Source organism: Thalassophryne amazonica, chromosome 6 (assembly GCF_902500255.1).
Source record: "Thalassophryne amazonica chromosome 6, fThaAma1.1, whole genome shotgun sequence".
Classification (NCBI taxonomy): Eukaryota; Metazoa; Chordata; class Actinopteri; order Batrachoidiformes; family Batrachoididae; genus Thalassophryne; species Thalassophryne amazonica.
In genome coordinates, this window is record NC_047108.1 from 129,296,921 (window position 1) to 129,323,219 (window position 26,299).

At 40.7% G+C, this 26,299-nt stretch overlaps 1 protein-coding gene across 3 annotated transcripts; it reads left to right on the forward strand.

Moving 5' to 3' along the window:
• Window positions 1-26,079, forward strand: si:dkey-190g6.2 (coenzyme Q-binding protein COQ10 homolog A, mitochondrial). 3 transcript variants are annotated; one of them, XM_034173449.1, is made up of 6 exons: window positions 1-136; window positions 384-578; window positions 18,570-18,719; window positions 18,822-19,014; window positions 23,109-23,210; window positions 24,774-26,079. In XM_034173449.1, the coding sequence occupies exons 2-6, from the start codon at window positions 448-450 to the stop codon at window positions 24,939-24,941; spliced, it is 744 nt and encodes a 247-aa protein (XP_034029340.1). In that variant the 5' UTR covers window positions 1-136; window positions 384-447; the 3' UTR covers window positions 24,942-26,079. The 3 variants fall into 3 exon arrangements, with proteins under 3 accessions (XP_034029340.1, XP_034029341.1, XP_034029339.1); XM_034173450.1 differs by having other exon boundaries at window positions 5-57; XM_034173448.1 differs by having other exon boundaries at window positions 64-578.
• Window positions 26,080-26,299: the final 220 nt, after the last annotated feature.

A 26,299-nucleotide genomic window follows, 5' to 3' on the forward strand; every position in this document is an offset into this window, starting at 1 on the left:
GATAGAAGAAGACGTCACTACCAGCGTCTGCGGGCTGACCGGCGTTTTTGGAAGCAGGTTAAGGTCGTTTTCATCTGTGTGGTGCTTGGTAAACCAAAATGATCGTACACATGTGAAACGTTCGTCAAATTTTGAGGTTCGTTATGTAAAGTGGAGTAAGTGTTGCTGAAAAAGTGGAACGCGGCTATTGGTCGCGTTTGTTTAGCTTCGTTTTGAAACGTTGCTAGCTACCGAGCTAACATTAGCAGTAAACTGAAAATAGGTAAATGCAAATTAAACTCGAACCGAAGAGACGCTGTGTGGCGGTAAAGCACGATTCACAAGTGTTCATTTATATAGTTGAACTAATTTAGGGGAGGTTTTGATTCCGGTCCGAACTGTAGGTCCACAACATTATCACCTTAACGGAGCCAGGACTTGCGTTCCCTGGACGGACTGGCTCGTTTCATGGCGGCCGGAGTCCGGAGGTCCCTCATGGGTGTGCGGACGTTAAGTGACTTTCTTCACGGTGCTGCCGTCGGATCTCCTCGTTCATGTCACACAGTGGAGACGAGAGGATGTATACGGCGCGATATCAGGTCAGTCTGAAACATTTTAAAGTCATGATCACGGGCGCCAGCAGGAAATTTTGTGTGGGGGGTGGCCAGCGAATTTTGGAGGAGGTGGGACGAGGCTTGAATTACCCTCTGGCTAACTTGCATACTTCCTAAATAGATCCTTGCCCTTTGATTGTTGGCCTTACATCACATGACATTATTTGTTTCATTGCATAGAAAAATAGTCCATTGTATGATTTACTTCATTTTTTCAGGCTTTTTGGTTCCATTTGTGTTCATTTTAGTTCCATATGTTTATCTCCATTGAACGACCACTACCTTTTTGTAAAAATGCGTCTGATATGAAGAAGCTATCTGTAGAACAAAGTGTAGTTTTTCACCTGTAAAATATCAAATGCAAGGATATGTGGGGATGGTGGCCAGATGGTTAGTGGTGTCAGTGCGGAAGGTTCCTGGTTGAAACCCCACCCCTGCCGCATTTCTTCATGTAATGTGGAATTGCGTCTGGAAGGGAATCTGGCATAAACCTTGTGCCAAATCAGTGTGCAGATACACCTTGGATTTGCTGCGATAACCCCAAGTGCAAAAATCCAGGTTTTTGGGCTCTAATTATGAACAGTGTCTTGGATTCTATGAATGTTGTGGTGTATTATACATATGCCTGCTCTTAAATATTTGTACTGAGAACACTGATTGAAACCAAACCCCAACTGGAGTCGAGAGGTCATGGTTTATCAAAAACAGGCCATACTAAAATGCGAAATGGGAGTAAAATGTAATGAAATGGAGCAGAGTGAACCAGACTGACTCCAAATAATTACTTTTTATTGAATTGTTTAGCTTTTGTTTTTTGTGATATGTGCTCAGTCCATGTAGTAGGGGCAGGTGCACCATCTGGCGTTCGAGAGACTTCAATTAATGGGACAGTCTGCTCCATTTCGTTAAGTTTTTACCCCCATTTCGTTATTCTCAGTCCCCATTTCATCCCATTTAGCTACAAAAACTTAATAAAAGTAATTAATGGAATCATATTTGGAGTCAGTCTGCTCCATTTTGTTATGTTTTACCCCGTTTCATTATCAGTCCCCATTTCGCTTAAAAATAATTAAATAAAAGTAATTAATCGAATCATATTTGGAGTCAGTCTGGGTCAGTCGGCCCCATTTTGTTTCTTTTTACCCCCTTTTGTGATAATTGGTCTCCATGTCGTATTTTAGTATAGCTGCACTTGGGCAAATGGTTCCATCGGGGTTAGGTGCTTTTTAGCAGGAGTTTGTGCTCTTGTTCCCCTCGTAGTGTGGCATTTCTCCCACGCAGCTGGATGCCTCTGTTTTAGATGCTGGAATAAGTTTATTGTGCAGCTGCGTTTTGTTGCAGACTTTGCAGCGTGCAGTCACTTGTTTCACGTCTGTCACAGCAATCCAAAACCAGTGACGAAACTCGCTCTCCATTAGCGGTGAGCCATGTTTATTATTGTGTGAAGGAAATGGGACGGGGGGGTGTACGGAAGGTCCTGGGGGGAAAAAGGGGGCGCTGCAGCAAGAGGAGAAAAAAATAACTTTTTTTTTTTTAATTATTTAAATCGTCTGCAACAAAAAAACTCGAATTAATCGATATATCGCCCAGGCCTATGTCCAGGTCTCCCTTGCAAAACAGGTCTCTATCTCAATGGGACTAACTTGGTTAAATAATGGTTAAATTAAATAAAGCATAAAGTCTTTGAATTTCAGATGCTGGAACAATAAATTTTTTCTTGACAAATGATTTAAAGTGTAGGTGACACGATGTGTAATTAAACAACAGTTTGAAATTTATCCTTTTCTGGTGCACAGTTACTGAATAGATAAATATTTGGATTTTGTACTGTGCGCCACTAAAATCCAGGTACTTCCCAGCGAGTTCAGACACTGGAGAAGGAGGAGGAAATGGCATCACCGCTGCAACCATTATCTTAATGGTTCCAGCCCAAAATCCATATTCTCCAAAAAGAGAATATGGATTTTTACAGGCTACTGACAGCCCTGTTTCCACTGAGTGTTTCGGGTCGGTGATGCATGTTTTTTATACGTGTCAGAACGGTTAATTCTCGCTGACAGAATCCTTTTGATTGGCAGGTGGAGCGCTTTTATTGAGCGTGCTTGCACGGTGTTGGCGGCTTCTCGATAGTCTTTTAACTTGCAGCGCAAGGACAGGAGAGACTTGATCCATCAGCCGCAGATGCAGTGAATGGATTAAACCTGTAGCGGACCGTGCCAGTCGCAGATCAGTACAGGAGAGACTCGAACCATCACTTTTCTTCAGCCAGGACAACGAATTAAATAGTTTTCAGATGTTTTAATTTATCACCTCCACCCGCATGCTGAAATCGCCTGCAGTATTTATTTATTAGGGCCCGAGTAGGGAAAAAGTCCTACGAGGACCCTATTGTAATTGCGCTGTTTATTATTATTATTATTAAATGAATGAATGAATGAAAACTGTTTATTTCGAACATTTGATACAACAACAATTACAAGATAGATCAGTAAAGACAACAACAAAAAAGTTCCTACTGTGTACCCAACATGTCCGAAAAGGGGTAGGGTGAAGCATCAGCTTATTTATCCCTACCCCTTCTTCCCCACAACCAGTAATACCCTTTGCCACATATACACATAGATTCCTACACACCTAAACCGATATATATATATATATATATATATATATATATATATATATATATATATATATATATATATATATATATATATATATATATATACACACCTACACATACCTACTTACATACAAAATACTATATATTTACAAGCCGAAGCAAAAAACAAAAACACCCTAACCCTCATTACCCTTCCTCCTCCCTATACCTAGAAAAAAACATTTTTGTACCGCTGTTTGAACTGGTTCATGCTTGGACATTGCTTGAGCCCCACTCCCAATCTGTTCCACTTCCTCCACAGACAGAAATACAGAAACCTTTTAATGTTGTTCGTGCCCACTGATGCTTTAAATTAAATTTCCCCCTCAGACTGCAATCCCCTGATCTGTTAAAAAACATATTTTTAATATTTGCTGGAAATAAATTGTTTATTGCTTTATACACGATTTGTACTGTTTGAAAATGAACCAAGTCTGTGAATTTTAAGAATTTGGATTGTAAAAATAGTGGATTTGTATGATCTCTATAGCCAGTATTATGAATAATTCTTATAACTCTTTTCTGCATTACTGATAGTGATTGTGTTGTACCTTTATAAGTATTACCCCATACCTCTGCACAGTACTGTAAATATGGTAAAACCAGTGAGCAGTAAAGAATGCGGAGTGAGTTATGGTCCAGAATATGTTTCGCTTTGTTTAGAACTGAAATGCTTCTTGACAGTTTACTTTGTATATGTTTTATATGAGTCTTCCAGTTTATCTTATCATCTATTATCACCCCCAGAAACTTATTTTCATGTACCCTTTCAATATCTACCCCCTCAACTTGTAACTGAACCTGTATGTCTGTATTATAATAGCCAAATAACATGTATTTTGTTTTACTTAAGTTTAATGATAATTTGTTTCTGTCAAACCATATTTTCAATTTTCCCCTTTCTATACTGATCCTCCTCAGTAACTCCTGCAAATCCCCCCCTGAACAAAAAATGCTTGTGTCATCTGCAAATAATACTAATTTTAATATTTTGGAAACATTGACAATATCATTTATATAAATTAGAAACAGTTTTGACCCAATACTGACCCCTGTGGGACGCCACAAGCATTGTCCAAGCATGATGATGTATATTCCCCCAACTTCACAAACTGTTTTCTGTTACTTAAGTAGCTTCTCACCCAGTGCAACACCAACCCCCTAATCCCATACTGTTAAGTTTACTGATTAATATGTCATGATTGATTGTATCAAAAGCCTTTTTAAGGTCTATAAATATTCCAACTGAATGTAATTTGTGGTCTATGGTGTTTGTAATCTCCTCAACTGATTCTAATGCAAGTGATGTTGAACTATGTGCTCTGAATCCATATTGACTATCAGTAAGTAATTTATGTTTATTTATGAATTTGTCTAATCTATTATTGAATAACTTTTCTAATAATTTGGAAAATTGTGGAAGCAAAGAAACAGGTCTATAATTTGTGAAGTGGTGTCTATCCCCAGTCTTATACAGCGGCACAACCTTAGCTATTTTCATTTGATTGGGAAATTTACCGGTTTGAAATAAGTTACAGATGTATGTTAATGGTTCTACAATCCATTCAATGACCTGTTTTACCACCACCATATCAATTTCATTTAAATCGGTAGATGTTTTATATTTACAATTATTAATCAATCAATCAATCAATTTTTTTTTATATAGGGATGGATGCCGTCTCTCCTAACAAGACCAGGTTTTCCCCAGAAGCTTTGCCAATTATCTATGAAGCCCACCTCATTATCAATCAATCAATCAATCAATTTTTTTTTTATATAGCGCCAAATCACAACAAACAGTTGCCCCAAGGCGCTTTATATTGTAAGGCAAGGCCATACAATAATGATGTAAAACCCCAACGGTCAAAACGACCCCCTGTGAGCAAGCACTTGGCTACAGTGGGAAGGAAAAACTCCCTTTTAACAGGAAGAAACCTCCAGCAGAACCAGGCTCAGGGAGGGGCAGTCTTCTGCTGGGACTGGTTGGGGCTGAGGGAGAGAACCAGGAAAAAGACATGCTGTGGAGGGGAGCAGAGATCGATCACTAATGATTAAATGCAGAGTGGTGCATACAGAGCAAAAAGAGAAAGAAACAGTGCATCATGGGAACCCCCCAGCAGTCTACGTCTATAGCAGCATAACTAAGGGATGGTTCAGGGTCACCTGATCCAGCCCTAACTATAAGCTTTAGCAAAAAGGAAAGTTTTAAGCCTAATCTTAAAAGTAGAGAGGGTGTCTGTCTCCCTGATCTGAATTGGGAGCTGGTTCCACAGGAGAGGAGCCTGAAAGCTGAAGGCTCTGCCTCCCATTCTACTCTTACAAACCCTAGGAACTACAAGTAAACCTGCAGTCTGAGAGCGAAGCGCTCTATTGGGGTGATATGGTACTACGAGGTCCCTAAGATAAGATGGGACCTGATTATTCAAAACCTTATAAGTAAGAAGAAGAATTTTAAATTCTATTCTAGAATTAACAGGAAGCCAATGAAGAGAGGCCAATATGGGTGAGATATGCTCTCTCCTTCTAGTCCCCGTCAGCACTCTAGCTGCAGCATTTTGAATTAACTGAAGGCTTTTTAGGGAACTTTTAGGACAACCTGATAATAATGAATTACAATAGTCCAGCCTAGAGGAAATAAATGCATGAATTAGTTTTTCAGCATCACTCTGAGACAAGACCTTTCTGATTTTAGAGATATTGCGTAAATGCAAAAAAGCAGTCCTACATATTTGTTTAATATGCGCTTTGAATGACATATCCTGATCAAAAATGACTCCAAGATTTCTCACAGTATTACTAGAGGTCAGGGTAATGCCATCCACAGTAAGGATCTGGTTAGACACCATGTTTCTAAGATTTGTGGGGCCAAGTACAATAACTTCAGTTTTATCTGAGTTTAAAAGCAGGAAATTAGAGGTCATCCATGTCTTTATGTCTGTAAGACAATCCTGCAGTTTAGCTAATTGGTGTGTGTCGTCTGGCTTCATGGATAGATAAAGCTGGGTATCATCTGCGTAACAATGAAAATTTAAGCAATACCGTCTAATAATACTGCCTAAGGGAAGCATGTATAAAGTGAATAAAATTGGTCCTAGCACAGAACCTTGTGGAACTCCATAATTAACTTTAGTCTGTGAAGAAGATTCCCCATTTACATGAACAAATTGTAATCTATTAGACAAATATGATTCAAACCACCGCAGCGCAGTGCCTTTAATACCTATGACATGCTCTAATCTCTGTAATAAAATTTTATGGTCAACAGTATCAAAAGCAGCACTGAGGTCTAACAGAACAAGCACAGAGATGAGTCCACTGTCCGAGGCCATAAGAAGATCAATCAATCAATCAATCAATTTTTTTTATATAGCGCCAAATCACAACAAACAGTTGCCCCAAGGCGCTTTATATTGTAAGGCAAGGCCATACAATAATTATGTAAAACCCCAACGGTCAAAACGACCCCCTGTGAGCAAGCACTTGGCTACAGTGGGAAGGAAAAACTCCCTTTTAACAGGAAGAAACCTCCAGCAGAACCAGGCTCAGGGAGGGGCAGTCTTCTGCTGGGACTGGTTGGGGCTGAGGGAGAGAACCCGGAAAAAGACATGCTGTGGAGGGGAGCAGAGATCGATCACTAATGATTAAATGCAGAGTGGTGCATACAGAGCAAAAAGAGAAAGAAACAGTGCATCATGGGAACCCCCCAGCAGTCTACGTCTATAGCAGCATAACTAAGGGATGGTTCAGGGTCACCTGATCCAGCCCTAACTATAAGCTTTAGCAAAAAGGAAAGTTTTAAGCCTAATCTTAAAAGTAGAGAGGGTGTCTGTCTCCCTGATCTGAATTGGGAGCTGGTTCCACAGGAGAGGAGCCTGAAAGCTGAAGGCTCTGCCTCCCATTCTACTCTTACAAACCCTAGGAACTACAAGTAAGCCTGCAGTCTGAGAGCGAAGCGCTCTATTGGGGTGATATGGTACTACGAGGTCCCTAAGATAAGATGGGACCTGATTATTCAAAACCTTATAAGTAAGAAGAAGAATTTTAAATTCTATTCTAGAATTAACAGGAAGCCAATGAAGAGAGGCCAATATAGGTGAGATATGCTCTCTCCTTCTAGTCCCCGTCAGTACTCTAGCTGCAGCATTTTGAATTAACTGAAGGCTTTTTAGGGAACTTTTAGGACAACCTGATAATAATGAATTACAATAGTCCAGCCTAGAGGAAATAAATGCATGAATTAGTTTTTCAGCATCACTCTGAGACAAGACCTTTCTGATTTTAGAGATATTGCGTAAATGCAAAAAAGCAGTCCTACATATTTGTTTAATATGCGCTTTGAATGACATATCCTGATCAAAAATGACTCCAAGATTTCTCACAGTATTACTAGAGGTCAGGGTAATGCCATCCAGAGTAAGGATCTGGTTAGACACCATGTTTCTAAGATTTGTGGGGCCAAGTACAATAACTTCAGTTTTATCTGAGTTTAAAAGCAGGAAATTAGAGGTCATCCATGTCTTTATGTCTGTAAGACAATCCTGCAGTTTAGCTAATTGGTGTGTGTCCTCTGGCTTCATGGATAGATAAAGCTGGGTATCATCTGCGTAACAATGAAAATTTAAGCAATACCGTCTAATAATACTGCCTAAGGGAAGCATATATAAAGTGAATAAAATTGGTCCTAGCACAGAACCTTGTGGAACTCCATAATTAACTTTAGTCTGTGAAGAAGATTCCCCATTTACATGAACAAATTGTAATCTATTAGACAAATATGATTCAAACCACCGCAGCGCAGTGCCTTTAATACCTATGGCATGCTCTAATCTCTGTAATAAAATTTTATGGTCAACAGTATCAAAAGCAGCACTGAGGTCTAACAGAACAAGCACAGAGATGAGTCCACTGTCCAAGGCCATAAGAAGATCATTTGTAACCTTCACTAATGCTGTTTCTGTACTATGATGAATTCTAAAACCTGACTGAAACTCTTCAAATAGACCATTCCTCTGCAGATGATCAGTTAGCTGTTTTACAACTACCCTTTCAAGAATTTTTGAGAGAAAAGGAAGGTTGGAGATTGGCCTATAATTAGCTAAGATAGCTGGGTCAAGTGATGGCTTTTTAAGTAATGGTTTAATTACTGCCACCTTAAAAGCCTGTGGTACATAACCAACTAACAAAGATAGATTGATCATATTTAAGATCGAAGCATTAAATAATGGTAGGGCTTCCTTGAGCAGCCTGGTAGGAATGGGGTCTAATAAACATGTTGATGGTTTGGATGAAGTAACTAATGAAAATAACTCAGACAGAACAATCGGAGAGAAAGAGTCTAACCAAATACCGGCATCACTGAAAGCAGCCAAAGATAACGATACGTCTTTGGGATGGTTATGAGTAATTTTTTCTCTAATAGTTAAAATTTTGTTAGCAAAGAAAGTCATGAAGTCATTACTAGTTAAAGTTAATGGAATACTCAGCTCAATAGAGCTCTGACTCTTTGTCAGCCTGGCTACAGTGCTGAAAAGAAACCTGGGGTTGTTCTTATTTTCTTCAATTAGTGATGAGTAGAAAGATGTCCTAGCTTTACGGAGGGCTTTTTTATAGAGCAACAGACTCTTTTTCCAGGCTAAGTGAAGATCTTCTAAATTAGTGAGACGCCATTTCCTCTCCAACTTACGGGTTATCTGCTTTAAGCTGCGAGTTTGTGAGTTATACCACGGAGTCAGGCACTTCTGATTTAAAGCTCTCTTTTTCAGAGGAGCTACAGCATCCAAAGTTGTCTTCAATGAGGATGTAAAACTATTGACGAGATACTCTATCTCCCTTACAGAGTTTAGGTAGCTACTCTGCACTGTGTTGGTATATGGCATTAGAGAACATAAAGAAGGAATCATATCCTTAAACCTAGTTACAGCGCTTTCTGAAAGACGTCTAGTGTAATGAAACTTATTCCCCACTGCTGGGTAGTCCATCAGAGTAAATGTAAATGTTATTAAGAAATGATCAGACAGAAGGGAGTTTTCAGGGAATACTGTTAAGTCTTCTATTTCCATACCATAAGTCAGAACAAGATCTAAGATATGATTAAAGTGGTGGGTGGACTCATTTACTTTTTGAGCAAAGCCAATAGAGTCTAATAATAGATTAAATGCCGTGTTGAGGCTGTCATTCTCAGCATCTGTGTGGATGTTAAAATCGCCCACTATAATTATCTTATCTGAGCTAAGCACTAAGTCAGACAAAAGGTCTGAAAATTCACAGAGAAACTCACAGTAACGACCAGGTGGACGATAGATAATAACAAATAAAACTGGTTTTTGGGACTTCCAATTTGGATGGACAAGACTAAGAGACAAGCTTTCAAATGAATTAAAGCTCTGTCTGGGTTTTTGATTAATTAATAAGCTGGAATGGAAGATTGCTGCTAATCCTCCGCCTCGGCCCGTGCTACGAGCATTCTGACAGTTAGTGTGACTCGGGGGTGTTGACTCATTTAAACTAACATATTCATCCTGCTGTAACCAGGTTTCTGTTAGGCAGAATAAATCAATATGTTGATCAACGCCGAACTGTTTACACAGAGACTGCTACCTGCTGCTTTGGACTCTGAACTAACAGTCTTTTTCAAGACTTTTTCAAGACTTTTTCACTTGTGCTTTTTCACTTCACCTGTGCTGCTCCACAGCGTGTCTGGTGGATTTTTTTTTATTTTATTTTTTAGCACTGTTGCTGTGCGTTACCTGTGCTGCTTCATGGCCTGTCTGGTGGATTTTTATTTAATTTTATTTTTTAGCACTCTTGCCGTGCGTTACCTGTGCTGCTTCATGGCCTGTCTGGTGGATTTTTATTTAATTTTTTAGCACTGTTGCCGTGTGTTACTTGTGCTGCTTCATGGCCTGTCTGGTGCCTTAACTAAAGCACTCCTTCTGTTGAATTACCTCTAAATTATTTACACATTATTCACTTTGTGTGTTTTTAGGAATCCGCTAGCTTAGCGTAGCTACTAGCTCTTAGCTGATTTAGCATGGCGGCTTCTCCTGTCTCTCCCACACTTTTCTGCTCTGGGTGTGAAATGTTTAGTTATTCCTCGGCCTCCTTTAGCAGTAACGGTACTTGTAATAAGTGTAGCTTATTCGTAGCTTTGGGGGCCAGGCTGGGCGAATTGGAGACTCGGCTCCGCACCGTGGAAAATTCTACAGCTAGCCAGGCCCCTGTAGTCGGTGCGGACCAAGGTAGCTTAGCCGCCGTTAGTTCCCCCCTGGCAGATCCCGAGCAGTCGGGAAAGCAGGCCGACTGGGTGACTGTGAGGAGGAAGCGTAGCCCTAAACAGAAGCCCCGTGTACACCGTCAACCCGTTCACATCTCTAACCATTTTTCCCCACTCGACGATACACCCGCCGAGGATCAAACTCTGGTTATTGGCGACTCTGTTTTGAGAAATGTGAAGTTAGCGACACCAGCAACCATAGTCAATTGTCTTCCGGGGGCCAGAGCAGGCGACATTGAAGGAAATTTGAAATTGCTGGCTAAGGCTAAGCGTAAACTTGGTAAGATTGTAATTCACGTCGGCAGTAATGACACTCGGTTACGCCAATCGGAGGTCACTAAAATTAACATTGAATCGGTGTGTAACTTTGCAAAAACAATGTCGGACTCTGTAGTTTTCTCTGGGCCCCTCCCCAATCGGACCGGGAGTGACATGTTTAGCCGCATGTTCTCCTTGAATTGCTGGCTGTCTGAGTGGTGTCCAAAAAATGAGGTGGGCTTCATAGATAATTGGCAAAGCTTCTGGGGAAAACCTGGTCTTGTTAGGAGAGACGGCATCCATCCCATTTTGGATGGAGCAGCTCTCATTTCTAGAAATCTGGCCAATTTTCTTGGATCCTCCAAACTGTGACTGTCCAGGGTTGGGACCAGGAGGCAGAGTTGTGGTCTTACACACCTCTCTGCAGCTTCTCTCCCCCTGCCATCCCCTCATTGCCCCATCCCCGTAGAGACGGTGCCTGCTCCCAGATCACCAATAACCAGCAAAAATCTATTTAAGCATAAAAATTCAAAAAGAAAAAATAATAAAGCACCTTCAACTGCACCACAGACTAAAACAGTTAAATGTGGTCTATTAAACATTAGGTCTCTCTCTTCTAAGTCCCTGTTGGTAAATGATATAATAATTGATCAACATATTGATTTATTCTGCCTAACAGAAACCTGGTTACAGCAGGATGAATATGTTAGTTTAAATGAGTCAACACCCCCGAGTCACACTAACTGTCAGAATGCTCGTAGCACGGGCCGGGGCGGAGGATTAGCAGCAATCTTCCATTCCAGCTTATTAATTAATCAAAAACCCAGACAGAGCTTTAATTCATTTGAAAGCTTGTCTCTTAGTCTTGTCCATCCAAATTGGAAGTCCCAAAAACCAGTTTTATTTGTTATTATCTATCGTCCACCTGGTCGTTACTGTGAGTTTCTCTGTGAATTTTCAGACCTTTTGTCTGACTTAGTGCTTAGCTCAGATAAGATAATTATAGTGGGCGATTTTAACATCCACACAGATGCTGAGAATGACAGCCTCAACACTGCATTTAATCTATTATTTGACTCTATTGGCTTTGCTCAAAAAGTAAATGAGTCCACCCACCACTTTAATCATATCTTAGATCTTGTTCTGACTTATGGTATGGAAATAGAAGACTTAACAGTATTCCCTGAAAACTCCCTTCTGTCTGATCATTTCTTAATAACATTTACATTTACTCTGATGGACTACCCAGCAGTGGGGAATAAGTTTCATTACACTAGAAGTCTTTCAGAAAGCGCTGTAACTAGGTTTAAGGATATGATTCCTTCTTTATGTTCTCTGATGCCATATACCAACACAGTGCAGAGTAGCTACCTAAACTCTGTAAGGGAGATAGAGTATCTCGTCAATAGTTTTACATCCTCATTGAAGACAACTTTGGATGCTGTAGCTCCTCTGAAAAAGAGAGCTTTAAATCAGAAGTGCCTGACTCCGTGGTATAACTCACAAACTCGTAGCTTAAAGCAGATAACCCATAAGTTGGAGAGGAAATGGCGTCTCACTAATTTAGAAGATCTTCACTTAGCCTGGAAAAAGAGTCTGTTGCTCTATAAAAAAAGCCCTCCGTAAAGCTAGGACATCTTTCTACTCATCACTAATTGAAGAAAATAAGAACAACCCCAGGTTTCTTTTCAGCACTGTAGCCAGGCTGACAAAGAGTCAGAGCTCTATTGAGCTGAGTATTCCATTAACTTTAACTAGTAATGACTTCATGACTTTCTTTGCTAACAAAATTTTAACTATTAGAGAAAAAATTACTCATAACCATCCCAAAGACGTATCGTTATCTTTGGCTGCTCTCAGTTATGCCGGTATTTGGTTAGACTCTTTCTCTCCGATTGTTCTGTCTGAGTTATCTTCATTAGTTACTTCATCCAAACCATCAACATGTTTATTAGACCCCATCCCTGCCAGGCTGCTCAAGGAAGCCCTACCATTATTTAATGCTTCGATCTTAAATATGATCAATCTATCTTTGTTAGTTGGCTATGTACCACAGGCTTTTAAGGTGGCAGTAATTAAACCATTACTTAAAAAGCCATCACGTGACCCAGCTATCTTAGCTAATTATAGGCCAATCTCCAACCTTCCTTTTCTCTCAAAAATTCTTGAAAGGGTAGTTGTAAAACAGCTAACTGATCATCTGCAGAGGAATGGTCTATTTGAAGAGTTTCAGTCAGGTTTTAGAATTCATCATAGTACAGAAACAGCATTAGTGAAGGTTACAAATGATCTTCTTATGGCCTCGGACAGTGGACTCATCTCTGTGCTTGTTCTGTTGGACCTCAGTGCTGCTTTTGATACTGTTGATCATAAAATTTTATTACAGAGATTAGAGCATGCCATAGGTATTAAAGGCACTGCGCTGCGGTGGTTTGAATCATATTTATCTAATAGATTACAGTTTGTTCATGTAAATGGGGAATCTTCTTCAGACTAAAGTTAATTATGGAGTTCCACAAGGTTCTGTGCTAGGACCAATTTTATTCACTTTATACATGCTTCCCTTAGGCAGTATTATTAGACGGTATTGCTTAAATTTTCATTGTTACGCAGATGATACCCAGCTTTATCTATCCATGAAGCCAGAGGACACACACCAATTAGCTAAACTGCAGGATTGTCTTACAGACATAAAGACATGGATGACCTCTAATTTCCTGCTTTTTAAACTCAGATAAAACTGAAGTTATTGTACTTGGCCCCACAAATCTTAGAAACATGGTGTCTAACCAGATCCTTACTCTGGATGGCATTACCCTGACCTCTAGTAATACTGTGAGAAATCTTGGAGTCATTTTGATCAGGATATGTCATTCAAAACGCATATTAAACAATATGTAGGACTGCTTTTTTGCATTTACGCAATATCTCTAAAATCAGAAAGGTCTTGTCTCAGAGTGATGCTGAAAAACTAATTCATGCATTTATTTCCTCTAGGCTGGACTATTGTAATTCATTATTATCAGGTTGTCCTAAAAGTTCCCTAAAAAGCCTTCAGTTAATTCAAAATGCTGCAGCTAGAGTACTGACGGGGACTAGAAGGAGAGAGCATATCTCACCCATATTGGCCTCTCTTCATTGGCTTCCTGTTAATTCTACAATAGAATTTAAATTCTTCTTCTTACTTATAAGGTTTTGAATAATCAGGTCCCATCTTATCTTAGGGACCTCGTAGTACCATATCACCCCATTAGAGCGCTTCGCTCTCAGACTGCAGGCTTACTTGTAGTTCCTAGGGTTTGTAAGAGTAGAATGGGAGGCAGAGCCTTCAGCTTTCAGGCTCCTCTCCTGTGGAACCAGCTCCCAATTCAGATCAGGGAGACAGACACCCTCTCTACTTTTAAGATTAGGCTTAAAACTTTCCTTTTTGCTAAAGCTTATAGTTAGGGCTGGATCAGGTGACCCTGAACCATCCCTTAGTTATGCTGCTATGGACGTAGACTGCTGGGGGGTTCCCATGATGCACTGTTTCTTTCTCTTTTTGCTCTGTATGCACCACTCTGCATTTAATCATTAGTGATCGATCTCTGCTCCCCTCCACAGCATGTCTTTTTCCCGGTTTTCTCCCTTAGCCCCAACCAGTCCCAGCAGAAGACTGCCCCTCCCTGAGCCTGGTTCTGCTGGAGGTTTCTTCCTGTTAAAAGGGAGTTTTTCCTTCCCACTGTAGCCAAGTGCTTGCTCACAGGGGGTCGTTTTGACCGTTGGGGTTTTACATAATTGTTGTATGGCCTTGCCTTACAATATAAAGCGCCTTGGGGCAACTGTTTGTTGTGATTTGGCGCTATATAAAAAAATTGATTGATTGATTGATCAATTATTATATCATTTACTAACAGGGACTTAGAAGAGAGAGATGTAATGTTTAATAGACCACATTTAACTGTTTTAGTCTGTGGTGCAGTTGAAGGTGCTATATTATTTTTTCTTTTTAAATTTTTATGCTTAAATAGATTTTTGCTGGTTATTGGTAGTCTGGGAGCAGGCACTGTCTCTACGGGGATGGGGTAATGAGGGGATGGCAGGGGGAGAGAAGCTGCAGAGAGGTGTGTAAGACTACAACTCTGCTTCCTGGTCCCAACCCTGGATAGTCACGGTTTGGAGGATTTAAGAAAATTAGCCAGATTTCTAGAATGAGAGCTGCTCCATCCAAAGTGGGATGGATGCCGTCTCTCCTAACAAGACCAGGTTTTCCCCAGAAGCTTTGCCAATTATCTATGAAGCCCACCTCATTTTTTGGACACCACTCAGACAGCCAGCAATTCAAGGAGAACATGCGGCCTAAACATGTCACTCCCGGTCTGATTGGGGAGGGGCCCAGAGAAAACTACAGAGTCCGACATTGTTTTTGCAAAGTTACACACCGATTTAATGTTAATTTTAGTGACCTTCACCAATAGTTATACATTCTAATAAGTTATCAATCACAGTTGTCATATTGTCTACTATTTTATAATCCATGTTCTTATCCACATACACAGCCACTCCTCCTCCACTCTTATTCTTTCTGTTTACACAATTAAATTCATATCCATCCAGTTCAAAATCCATTCCTTTATCTTCATTGATCATGTTTCTGATATAGCAATTATGTTAAATATTTTTTTAAATTGACTTAAATATTCTTTAATGTTGTTAAAGTTTGCATATAAACTTCTGCTGTTGAAATGGATTATTGATCATTTGTTATCCGTTTTAATGATCCGATTAAACTGTTCATCTGTATAATAGCAACAACTGTCATTGATATTTGAGAAGAAATTATTGTCCGGGTCTATATCGTGCTCCAAGTCCAGTACATTGTGGTCTGTGTATTTAAATGTTCTCAGTTCTACTTTTCCATGATCAGCAATCCTTTGAGTTATATCCTTCTTGTCTCCAGATGTAGATGATGTAGTAGATGAATAGGTTCCTCTGGTCTGTGTCATGGTGTTGTGATGTGTTTGTGTTATTATTATTATATTATTATTTATTATTAGGGCCCGAGTAGGACAACGTCCTACGAGGACCCTATTGTAACTGCCCTGTTTATTATTACTATTTATTATTATTATTATTATTATTATTTATTATTATTAGGGCCCGAGTAGGACAACGTCCTACGAGGACCCTATTGTAACTGCCCTGTTTATTATTACTATTTATTATTATTATTATTCTCACTTCTAAAATCAAACTTCAGCCCTTCCCATGCTCAAAAACTCACCAGACTTTCCAAAGTCATCCGGCCGCATCCGAAATTCGATATTTTGGGGGTCACACACAAGGTCGCAGCGAAATCACGAAATAGCGCCGCCTAGAAATTTTAAAAAAACCCTCCGCATTGGGTTTTTTCGTCGTACCTCATGAAATTCGGTACACATATTGACCATACTGGGACGCACAAAAAAAGTCTGTTACCGTCATGGTGAATGGTCGACAGGAAGTCGGCCATTTTGATTTTAAGTTTCGATTTTGAGCAGATTTTTGCCATTTTTGGCCATTTCCACTACTTACATTTGAATGAACTCGTCCTAGGGATTTCATCCAATCGTCTTCAAATTTGCTCAACATCATCATGACCCCATGGTGATCAAAAGTTGTCAAAAGAATGTAATTAGGTCAAAAGGCGTGGCTGCTAGGGTTTGTCAAACTTTGGCGAGCTTTTCGGAGGACGCCGTTTCACTTCGAACAGCTGTCACGCTCACATACTTCATCGTAGATCCTTCATACTTGCTGGACATGATGAGGGCTCCGCCCTGAATGTCTGCATATATTAACTTCCCACCTCCACCATAGCGCCCCCCCGGTGGTAACAGGAAATGTCCTATTTTTACTTTAACAGGTACTGATGTCACATAGTTAACCCAATCAACTTCATTCCACTTCTAAAACATGCAGAACAAGTTGGTGAACATAGGTGATGAACGCCGTGAAGTTACGAGTAACGGCGTCCGTGTGGCGGCGTGCCGAATATTGCCCCACTGCCATGAAATTATGTTCTTCCTTTTGACGACTTTAATTTTGTCATATCATCATGAAAATTGATACACAGGTCGAGCACAACAACCTCTTACAATTCATAGGGGCGTCGCCCATGGGCGTGGCAAAATACTTCAATAGCGCCCCCTTGAAACTTTCAAAAACCCCTCCACATAGGGTTTTTTTTTTTTTTTTTTAGAGTAGAGAGATGAAAATTGGTACACATGTGTGACTTGCATAGACGTACAAAAAAGTCTCTTGCACCATGGGTCTACTCCAAATAGACCTCATTTATACTTCTCATTTTGGGGTGATTTCCACACGTATTTGAAGGAACTCCTCCTAGGGATTTTGTCCAATGCACTTCAAATTTCTTTTACAGCATCCAGAGATGATACTGACCAAAAGTTATCAAAAGCTTTTCTCTATGTTGAAGGGTGTGGCCGCTATGGTGCCGCCATTTTGACCCTTCGCCATGGAACATCGAGTCATGATAACTCCTTCATGCTTTGCCTGATTGACTTGAAACTTCACATGTGTAATGAGGGTTGGCCCCTGAACACACCTAGCTCCTCTATTTGTGCTCTTAGCGCCGCCTAGTGGATGAAATATCAAACTGTCATAACTCCTTCATGCATTGTGTGATTTGCTTGAAATTTGAACTGTGTGATGAGTGGTTGCCCGTGTACACACATGCCCACATCTGGTTACAAGGGGACATGCTGCCCTGGGTAGGCGGTTGCGCGGAACGAGGGCCCGTATATGACTGCTTGCAGTCCTAGTTGTTTTGTAATCACCATTCTGTGTTCTGAACTCTGCCAATATCGTGACTGTTGTCAGACTGAAGGTTTTCCTCCAAGGTTGCGTCTCCCTCATTGTGGTGTAAATTAGGCTCAGACTCATAAGGCTGTGTCCCCCACAGCTTATTCAGACACACGTTCAGACTGGACTTAAAAAAACAAAACAAAAACAATTTGGCCGCGGCTGAGAGCTGAAATAGAGTACAGGCTTCAGATAGCTGTAGTTTATCCTTCATCTGGGCACTTATCAACTTTTTTGTTCAGGATTTTTTTTTTTTTTAAATCAACATTTCATAATTTTTGGGGGGTGTGTTTTTAGTTTTTTTTTTTTGCACATTTTTTTGTGTCACCTACAGTTTAAGTGTGTTCCTTCAGCTTTTCCCTTTTTTCACTGTGTTGCCACAGCAGATCTGAGATGGAGCTCTGTTGATTTGACACAACTTTTACCCTGGATGCTCTTCCTGATGACTCCACATTACACAGAGAATGAGCAGTGGTGGTCTTGAATGGGAACCTTCTGATATAGAAACAAGTGCACTAACCACTTGGCCACTACGCTGCCCAAAATGACTTAAACAAGTATCATAAATAGTTGATTATTTTCTGTTAGTCAACTAGTCATTCCATCCAAGGTAGATCAGCTTGCTGATACATTCTTAGCACATAATGATTCATATGTCAGGTTGAAGTCATAATAGTTTTCCAGGTCCTACAGGTCATCCAGAAAACCCAGTGCTAAGGGCTACAACAAACACGTGTGGGTGTTGAATTTGATTGTCTAGGCCCAACTCAGAAAATGCCAGTAAAACCACAACACAGAGACCTTTCATTCCCTCCTGGTGACTGTAGTAGGTGGAATCTGGAATGCAGTAGTACTCTTTACTCTTTATATGGGAGAAAGTGCATGTGGCAGGTTGTAGTATTTACAGAATGTGATTTACAGGATGTTTCCTCTCACTTTTTAGACACCTGTCGTCATGTGGCATTTTGATGACACGAACTCCCAGACTGCTTTGCCTTCAAGACTGGGACACCATGACAGCTGTTCCTCAAAGTAGAAACTTTATCAGCCTCTCCAACAAAAGGAAGGAGTACTCAGAGCGTCGTATACTTGGGTACTGTTCCACTGTAATGAGTCAGTAATATTTTTATTCTTAAGCTCGGTATGAGAAATTATTATTAATTTATATTTTTGTTTACACTTTGGGCTGCCATAGGTATTCAATGCAGGAGATGTATGATGTGGTAGCTAATGTCGACGACTACAAAAACTTTGTGCCCTGGTGTAAAAAGTCGCAGACCATCATGAAAAGATCGGGCCACTCCAAGGCCCAGCTTGAAGTGGGTTTCCCTCCTGTGGTGGAGAGATACACCTCAATGATCACCAGTGTCCGACCTCATCTAGTTAAAGTAAGTATCAAGAGGCCTTTGTTGTCCTTGTTGTGATGTTTGTAAGGCAAGGCCATACAACAATTATGTAAAACCCCAACGGTCAAAACGACCCCCTGTGAGCAAGCACTTGGCTACAGTGGGAAGGAAAAACTCCCTTTTAACAGGAAGAAACCTCCAGCAGAACCAGGCTCAGGGAGGGGCAGTCTTCTGCTGGGACTGGTTGGGGCTGAGGGAGAGAACCAGGAAAAAGACATGCTGTGGAGGGGAGCAGAGATCGAACACTAATGATTAAATGCAGAGTGGTGCATACAGAGCAAAAAGAGAAAGAAAACAGTGCATCATGGGAACCCCCAGCAGTCTACGTCTATAGCAGCATAACTAAGGGATGGTTCAGGGTCACCTGATCCAGCCCTAACTATAAGCTTTAGCAAAAAGGAAAGTTTTAAGCCTAATCTTAAAAGTAGAGAGGGTGTCTGTCTCCCTGATCTGAATTGGGAGCTGGTTCCACAGGAGAGGAGCCTGAAAGCTGAAGGCTCTGCCTCCCATTCTACTCTTACAAACCCTAGGAACTACAAGTAAGCCTGCAGTCTGAGAGCGAAGCGCTCTATTGGGGTGATATGGTACTACGAGGTCCCTAAGATAAGATGGGACCTGATTATTCAAAACCTTAGAAGTAAGAAGAAGAATTTTAAATTCTATTCTAGAATTAACAGGAAGCCAATGAAGAGAGGCCAATATGGGTGAGATATGCTCTCTCCTTCTAGTCCCCGTCAGTACTCTAGCTGCAGCATTTTGAATTAACTGAAGGCTTTTTAGGGAACTTTTAGGACAACCTGATAATAATGAATTACAATAGTCCAGCCTAGAGGAAATAAATGCATGAATTAGTTTTTCAGCATCACTCTGAGACAAGACCTTTCTAATTTTAGAGATATGCGTAAATGCAAAAAAGCAGTCCTACATATTTGTTTAATATGCGCTTTGAATGACATATCCTGATCAAAAATGACTCCAAGATTTCTCACAGTATTACTAGAGGTCAGGGTAATGCCATCCAGAGTAAGGATCTGGTAGACACCATGTTTCTAAGATTTGTGGGGCCAAGTACAATAACTTCAGTTTTATCTGAGTTTAAAAGCAGGAAATTAGAGGTCATCCATGTCTTTATGTCTGTAAGACAATCCTGCAGTTTAGCTAATTGGTGTGTGTCCTCTGGCTTCATGGATAGATAAAGCTGGGTATCATCTGCGTAACAATGAAAATTTAAGCAATACCGTCTAATAATACTGCCTAAGGGAAGCATGTATAAAGTGAATAAAATTGGTCCTAGCACAGAACCTTGTGGAACTCCATAATTAACTTTAGTCTGTGAAGAAGATTCCCCATTTACATGAACAAATTGTAATCTATTAGACAAATATGATTCAAACCACCGCAGCGCAGTGCCTTTAATACCTATGGCATGCTCTAATCTCTGTAATAAAATTTTATGGTCAACAGTATCAAAGGCAGCACTGAGGTCCAACAGAACAAGCACAGAGACGAGTCCACTGTCCGAGGCCATAAGAAGATCATTTGTAACCTTCACTAATGCTGTTTCTGTACTATGATGAATTCTAAAACCTGACTGAAATTCTTCAAATAGACCATTCCTCTGCAGATGATCAGTTAGCTGTTTTACAACTACCCTTTCAAGAATTTTTGAGAGAAAAGGAAGGTTGGAGATTGGCCTATAATTAGCTAAGATAGCTGGGTCAAGTGATGGCTTTTTAAGTAATGGTTTAATTACTGCCACCTTAAAAGCCTGTGGTACATAGCCAACTAACAAAGATAGATTGATCATATTTAAGATCGAAGCATTAAATAATGGTAGGGCTTCCTTGAGCAGCCTGGTAGGAATGGGGTCTAATAAACATGTTGATGGTTTGGATGAAGTAACTAATGAAAATAACTCAGACAGAACAATCGGAGAGAAAGAGTCTAACCAAATACCGGCATCACTGAAAGCAGCCAAAGATAACGATACGTCTTTGGGATGGTTATGAGTAATTTTTTCTCTAATAGTTAAAATTTTGTTAGCAAAGAAAGTCATGAAGTCATTACTAGTTAAAGTTAATGGAATACTCAGCTCAATAGAGCTCTGACTCTTTGTCAGCCTGGCTACAGTGCTGAAAAGAAACCTGGGGTGTTCTTATTTTCTTCAATTAGTGATGAGTAGAAAGATGTCCTAGCTTTACGGAGGGCTTTTTTATAGAGCAACAGACTCTTTTTCCAGGCTAAGTGAAGATCTTCTAAATTAGTGAGACGCCATTTCCTCTCCAACTTACGGGTTATCTGCTTTAAGCTGCGAGTTTGTGAGTTATACCACGGAGTCAGGCACTTCTGATTTAAAGCTCTCTTTTTCAGAGGAGCTACAGCATCCAAAGTTGTCTTCAATGAGGATGTAAAACTATTGACGAGATACTCTATCTCCCTTACAGAGTTTAGGTAGCTACTCTGCACTGTGTTGGTATATGGCATTAGAGAACATAAAGAAGGAATCATATCCTTAAACCTAGTTACAGCGCTTTCTGAAAGACGTCTAGTGTAATGAAACTTATTCCCCACTGCTGGGTAGTCCATCAGAGTAAATGTAAATGTTATTAAGAAATGATCAGACAGAAGGGAGTTTTCAGGGAATACTGTTAAGTCTTCTATTTCCATACCATAAGTCAGAACAAGATCTAAGATATGATTAAAGTGGTGGGTGGACTCATTTACTTTTTGAGCAAAGCCAATAGAGTCTAATAATAGATTAAATGCCGTGTTGAGGCTGTCATTCTCAGCATCTGTGTGGATGTTAAAATCGCCCACTATAATTATCTTATCTGAGCTAAGCACTAAGTCAGACAAAAGGTCTGAAAATTCACAGAGAAACTCACAGTAACGACCAGGTGGACGATAGATAATAACAAATAAAACTGGTTTTTGGGACTTCCAATTTGGATGGACAAGACTAAGAGACAAGCTTTCAAATGAATTAAAGCTCTGTCTGGGTTTTTGATTAATTAATAAGCTGGAATGGAAGATTGCTGCTAATCCTCCTCCTCGGCCCGTGCTACGAGCATTCTGACAGTTAGTGTGACTCGGGGGTGTTGACTCATTTAAACTAACATATTCATCCTGCTGTAACCAGGTTTCTGTAAGGCAGAATAAATCAATATGTTGATCAATTATTATATCATTTACCAACAGGGACTTAGAAGAGAGAGACCTAATGTTTAATAGACCACATTTAACTGTTTTAGTCTGTGGTGCAGTTGAAGGTGCTATATTATTTTTTCTTTTTGAATTTTTATGCTTAAATAGATTTTTGCTGGTTGTTGGTGGTCTGGGAGCAGGCACCGTCTCTACGGGGATGGGGTAATGAGGGGATGGCAGGGGGAGAGAAGCTGCAGAGAGGTGTGTAAGACTACAACTCTGCTTCCTGGTCCCAACCCTGGATAGTCACGGTTTGGAGGATTTAAGAACCAGATTGAACCATGGATTCCCTGGTCTCGAGTTCACCGCTTCAGCACCTTCAATTACAGCTTAAAGTCTTCACTAAATGTATTGGGCAGCACGGTGGCTTAGTGGTTGGCAATGTTGCCTCACAGCAAGAAGGTCATTGGTTTGATTCCCACCTGGTCCTTTCTGTGTGGAGTTTGCATGTTCTCCCCATGTTTGCGTGGGTTTCCTCCAGGTGCCCAGTTTTCTCCCACATCCAGAGACATGCGGGTTAGGTGGATTGGAAACTTTAAATTGTCCGTAGGTGTGCGTGCGGGTGTGAATGTGTGTGTTTGTCAATATGTAGCCCTGTGGCAGACTGGCATCCTGTCCAGAGTGTACCCCTCCTCACGCCCTGTGACTGCTGGGATTAGGTTCCAGCCCCCTGTGACCATTAATTGGAGTAAGCTGTGACTGTGAGTGAGTGTCTTCACTAGAAGCACATCTTGTTTCATTTCAGTTCCTTTATGGCAAAAAGAAATTTAAAACATTAGTTTATTTTTATTTATTTTTTTGTTAGATGAAGTGCATGTTGTCATGACACCTGCAGTTAAACCAGTTTGTTAAAATCTGAGTTTATGCTTTAGGCTGTATGTACAGATGGAAAGCTTTTCAACCACCTGGAGACGATATGGCGCTTCAGTCCTGGCATTCCTGGTTACCCTCGCACCTGCACAGTCGACTTTTCTGTGAGTAGCCTGTAGCTCACTTTCTGCTCCTTGCTGCTGTTATACTCATTGGGGCTGGCTACTGGGATGACCTTCACCATGATGACATCATATATATATTTTTTGCAAATTTATTAAAATAAAAAACTAAGAAATCACATGTACATAAGTATTCAGAGCTTTTGCTCAGTACTTTGCTGATGCTCCTTTGGCAGCGATTCCAGCCTCAAGTCTTCTTGAATATGATGCCACAAGCTTGGTGCACGTATCTTTGGGCAGTTTGGTCCATTCGGTGCACAGACATTTTCAGATCTCTCCAGAGATGTTCAGTCAGATTCAGGTCTGGACTCTGGCTGGGCCACTCAAGGACATTCACAGAGTTCTCCTGAAGCCACTCCTTTGATATCTTGGCTGTGTGCTTAGGGTCATTGTCCTGCTGAAAGATGAACCATCACTCCAGGTGGGCTGCCATGTGCCTTTTACTAAGAAGTGGCTTCCATCCAGACACTCTACCATACAGGTCTGATTGGTGGATTGCTGCAGAGATGGTTGTCCTTCTGGTTCTCCTCTCCACAGAGGAATGCTGGAGCTCTGACAGAGTGACCATCGGGTTCTTGGTCACCTCCCTGACTAAGGCCCATCTCTCCAGGTCACCTCCCTGACTAAGGCCCATCTCTCCAGTCGCTCAGTTTAGACGGTCGTCCAGCTCTAGGAAGAGTCCTGGTGGATCTGAACTTCTTCCATTTACAGATGATGGAAGCCACTGTGCTCATTGGGACCTTCAAAGCATCAGAAATGTTTCTGTCCCCTTCCCCAGATTTGTGCCATGAGACAATCCTGTCTCGGAGGTCTACAGACAGTTCCTTTGACTTCATGCTTGGTTTGTGTTCTGACTGCCAACTGTGGGACCTTGTATGTCGACAAGTGTGTGTCTTTCCAAATCATGTCCAGTCAACTGAATTTACCTCAAGTGGCTCCAGTTTAGCTGTAGAAACATCTCAAGGATGATCAGTGGAAACAGGATGTGCCTTAGCTCAATTTTGAGCTTCATGGTAAAGATATATAAAATTTTGAGAGGGGGGAAAATCACCCATTTTGGATTATGCCTTACGGGAGGTGATGGTCTAGTCGTTAAGGCGTTGAGCTTGAGACCAGAGGATCCTTGGTTCAAATCCCCGCCTGACCGGAAAATCACTAAAGGCCCTTATTGCTCCTGATGTGTAGTGAGCACCTTGTATGGCAGCACCCTGACATCGGGGTGAATGTGAGGCATTATTGTAAAGTGCTTTGAGCGTCTGATGCAGATGAAAAAGCGATATATAAATGCAGTCCATTTACCATTTAATAAAATGTGCCAAAAGTGAAGCGCTGTGAATACTTTCTGGATGCTGTGTACACCTGTTTCATGTATCAGCATGAGGGACAGAAAATTAAATTTATAAAATATAATACTTGGCTGTATTTGTGTGGGTTTTTGGGGGGTGTGGGTGGGGGTGGCATATTGATTACCAATAAATTCTGTTTAATCCAATTTTTTTTCTGCTGCACCTTTATGCTGTTATTTTCCAATTCTGTTTTTAACAGATATCCTTCGAGTTCCGGTCCTTGCTGCACTCGCAGCTGGCCACCATGTTCTTTGACGAGGTCGTAAGACAGAACGTCAGTGCCTTTGAGCAGCGGGCCGGTAAACTTTATGGCCCAGAGACTCGTATCCCACGAGAACTGATGTTTCACGAGGTGCGCCAGACATGAGCTCAGCCACCCTGTGTTCCCATCGAGCCTTATGCCACGTCAACCTCTTAATCTGTGAGCTGTCGCCGGCCTGCATGATTCCACTTTGGTGCCGACCACTTTGAGTCTCCCCGCCGGATGTCACAGCGGCTTCTGAAGCCCTGCGTGAGAAGAATCGTATTTTTGCTTTTATTTCTGCCTCAGCAAACTGTTCAGTGTCGCTCCTGCTTATTTGCTGTCTTCAGTTTCTACCGTCACTCAAGCTTTCTGGAAACAAACCTGCACACACTGCAGTTAGTCTATTTTTGGTAAACACAAGCGTAAACTGCTATAACAACCATGTCACTGGTGGTGGTGGTTCAGCACAACAGTCTTTCAGGGTTTTTTTTTTTTAAATTAATGTCAAAGCCTTTGGAGACTTTTTTTTCAGAACAGGTCTTACAATTCACTGTGGCATCAGGGCTTGACTTTATATTATATTAGCAAAGTTATTTTAGTTTAATTTTTTTGGATGTATGACAATGACCTAGCTGCAAACTGATCATTTCATCACTTGTTTTTAAATTATTCAGCTTTGGTTACATAAAAGTGAAATGTTTTATTGTGTTTAAATGTAAATTGGGCGTGTTTAAGAAGTGGTGAGAATTGTGTAGTGTGTGCATGATCATGCAAAGGGTGAATGTTCCTTTCTGTATCTGATAAACGGTGTCAACTGACTTTAAAGTGACAATTCTTTGTTATTGAAAGGAAAAAAAAAAGCGTGAATATGCAGCTTTTAAGGACAAAACCAATGCTATGGTGCTGAAGCAAGACGGGGTGCTATTTTCTCCACACACTTCTGAATTGTCCCTTTAAGGTTCAGGAATTAGAGCTTTACAAATCGGCTTTACAGCACTTTAAGGGTTTCATTTTGCTAAACAGACAGATTTGAGCTGCCGATCTTATCAGTTCATATTTTACAGCCCATCACTCTTGACTTGTCATGGAACCTGAATTAATCCAACACACTGCAGCTGATTTCTAACAGACATTTCTGAAAATACTAAACAAGATTACAACAAATGCAATGGATTAAACAGATTGTTACAACTTTAAGAATAATTTTAGAGAAACACGTTAAAAGCTGTTAGCTGTTAAATGTTACCCATCTCACAGTATGTAAGATTAAAAACAAAAACAATCCCAACTCCCATCGTTTCTGAAGATCTTTGAAAATCAGTCCTGAAGACTTCTAATAATCCTGCAGGTGCAAACAGGAGCTCCTGCTCAGAGGGAGCAATAACTGAAAATTGCAGTGACTCAAAGCTGTAACAGATGTTGTAGAAGTTTTGACTTCTGCATGAACTGTGCCGGTGGGCCGAATAATAAAGGGGGGCTAT

Excerpts from the sequence above, each read along its gene's own strand:
- si:dkey-190g6.2 (XM_034173449.1), top strand. The coding sequence starts at position 448 with ATGGCGGCCGGAGTCCGGAGGTCCCTCATGGGTGTGCGGACGTTAAGT. Across the intron at positions 18,720-18,821 it reads TCAGAGCGTCGTATACTTGG|GTATTCAATGCAGGAGATGT; the intron begins GTACTGTTCCAC and ends GGGCTGCCATAG. Across the intron at positions 19,015-23,108 it reads TCCGACCTCATCTAGTTAAA|GCTGTATGTACAGATGGAAA; the intron begins GTAAGTATCAAG and ends TTTATGCTTTAG.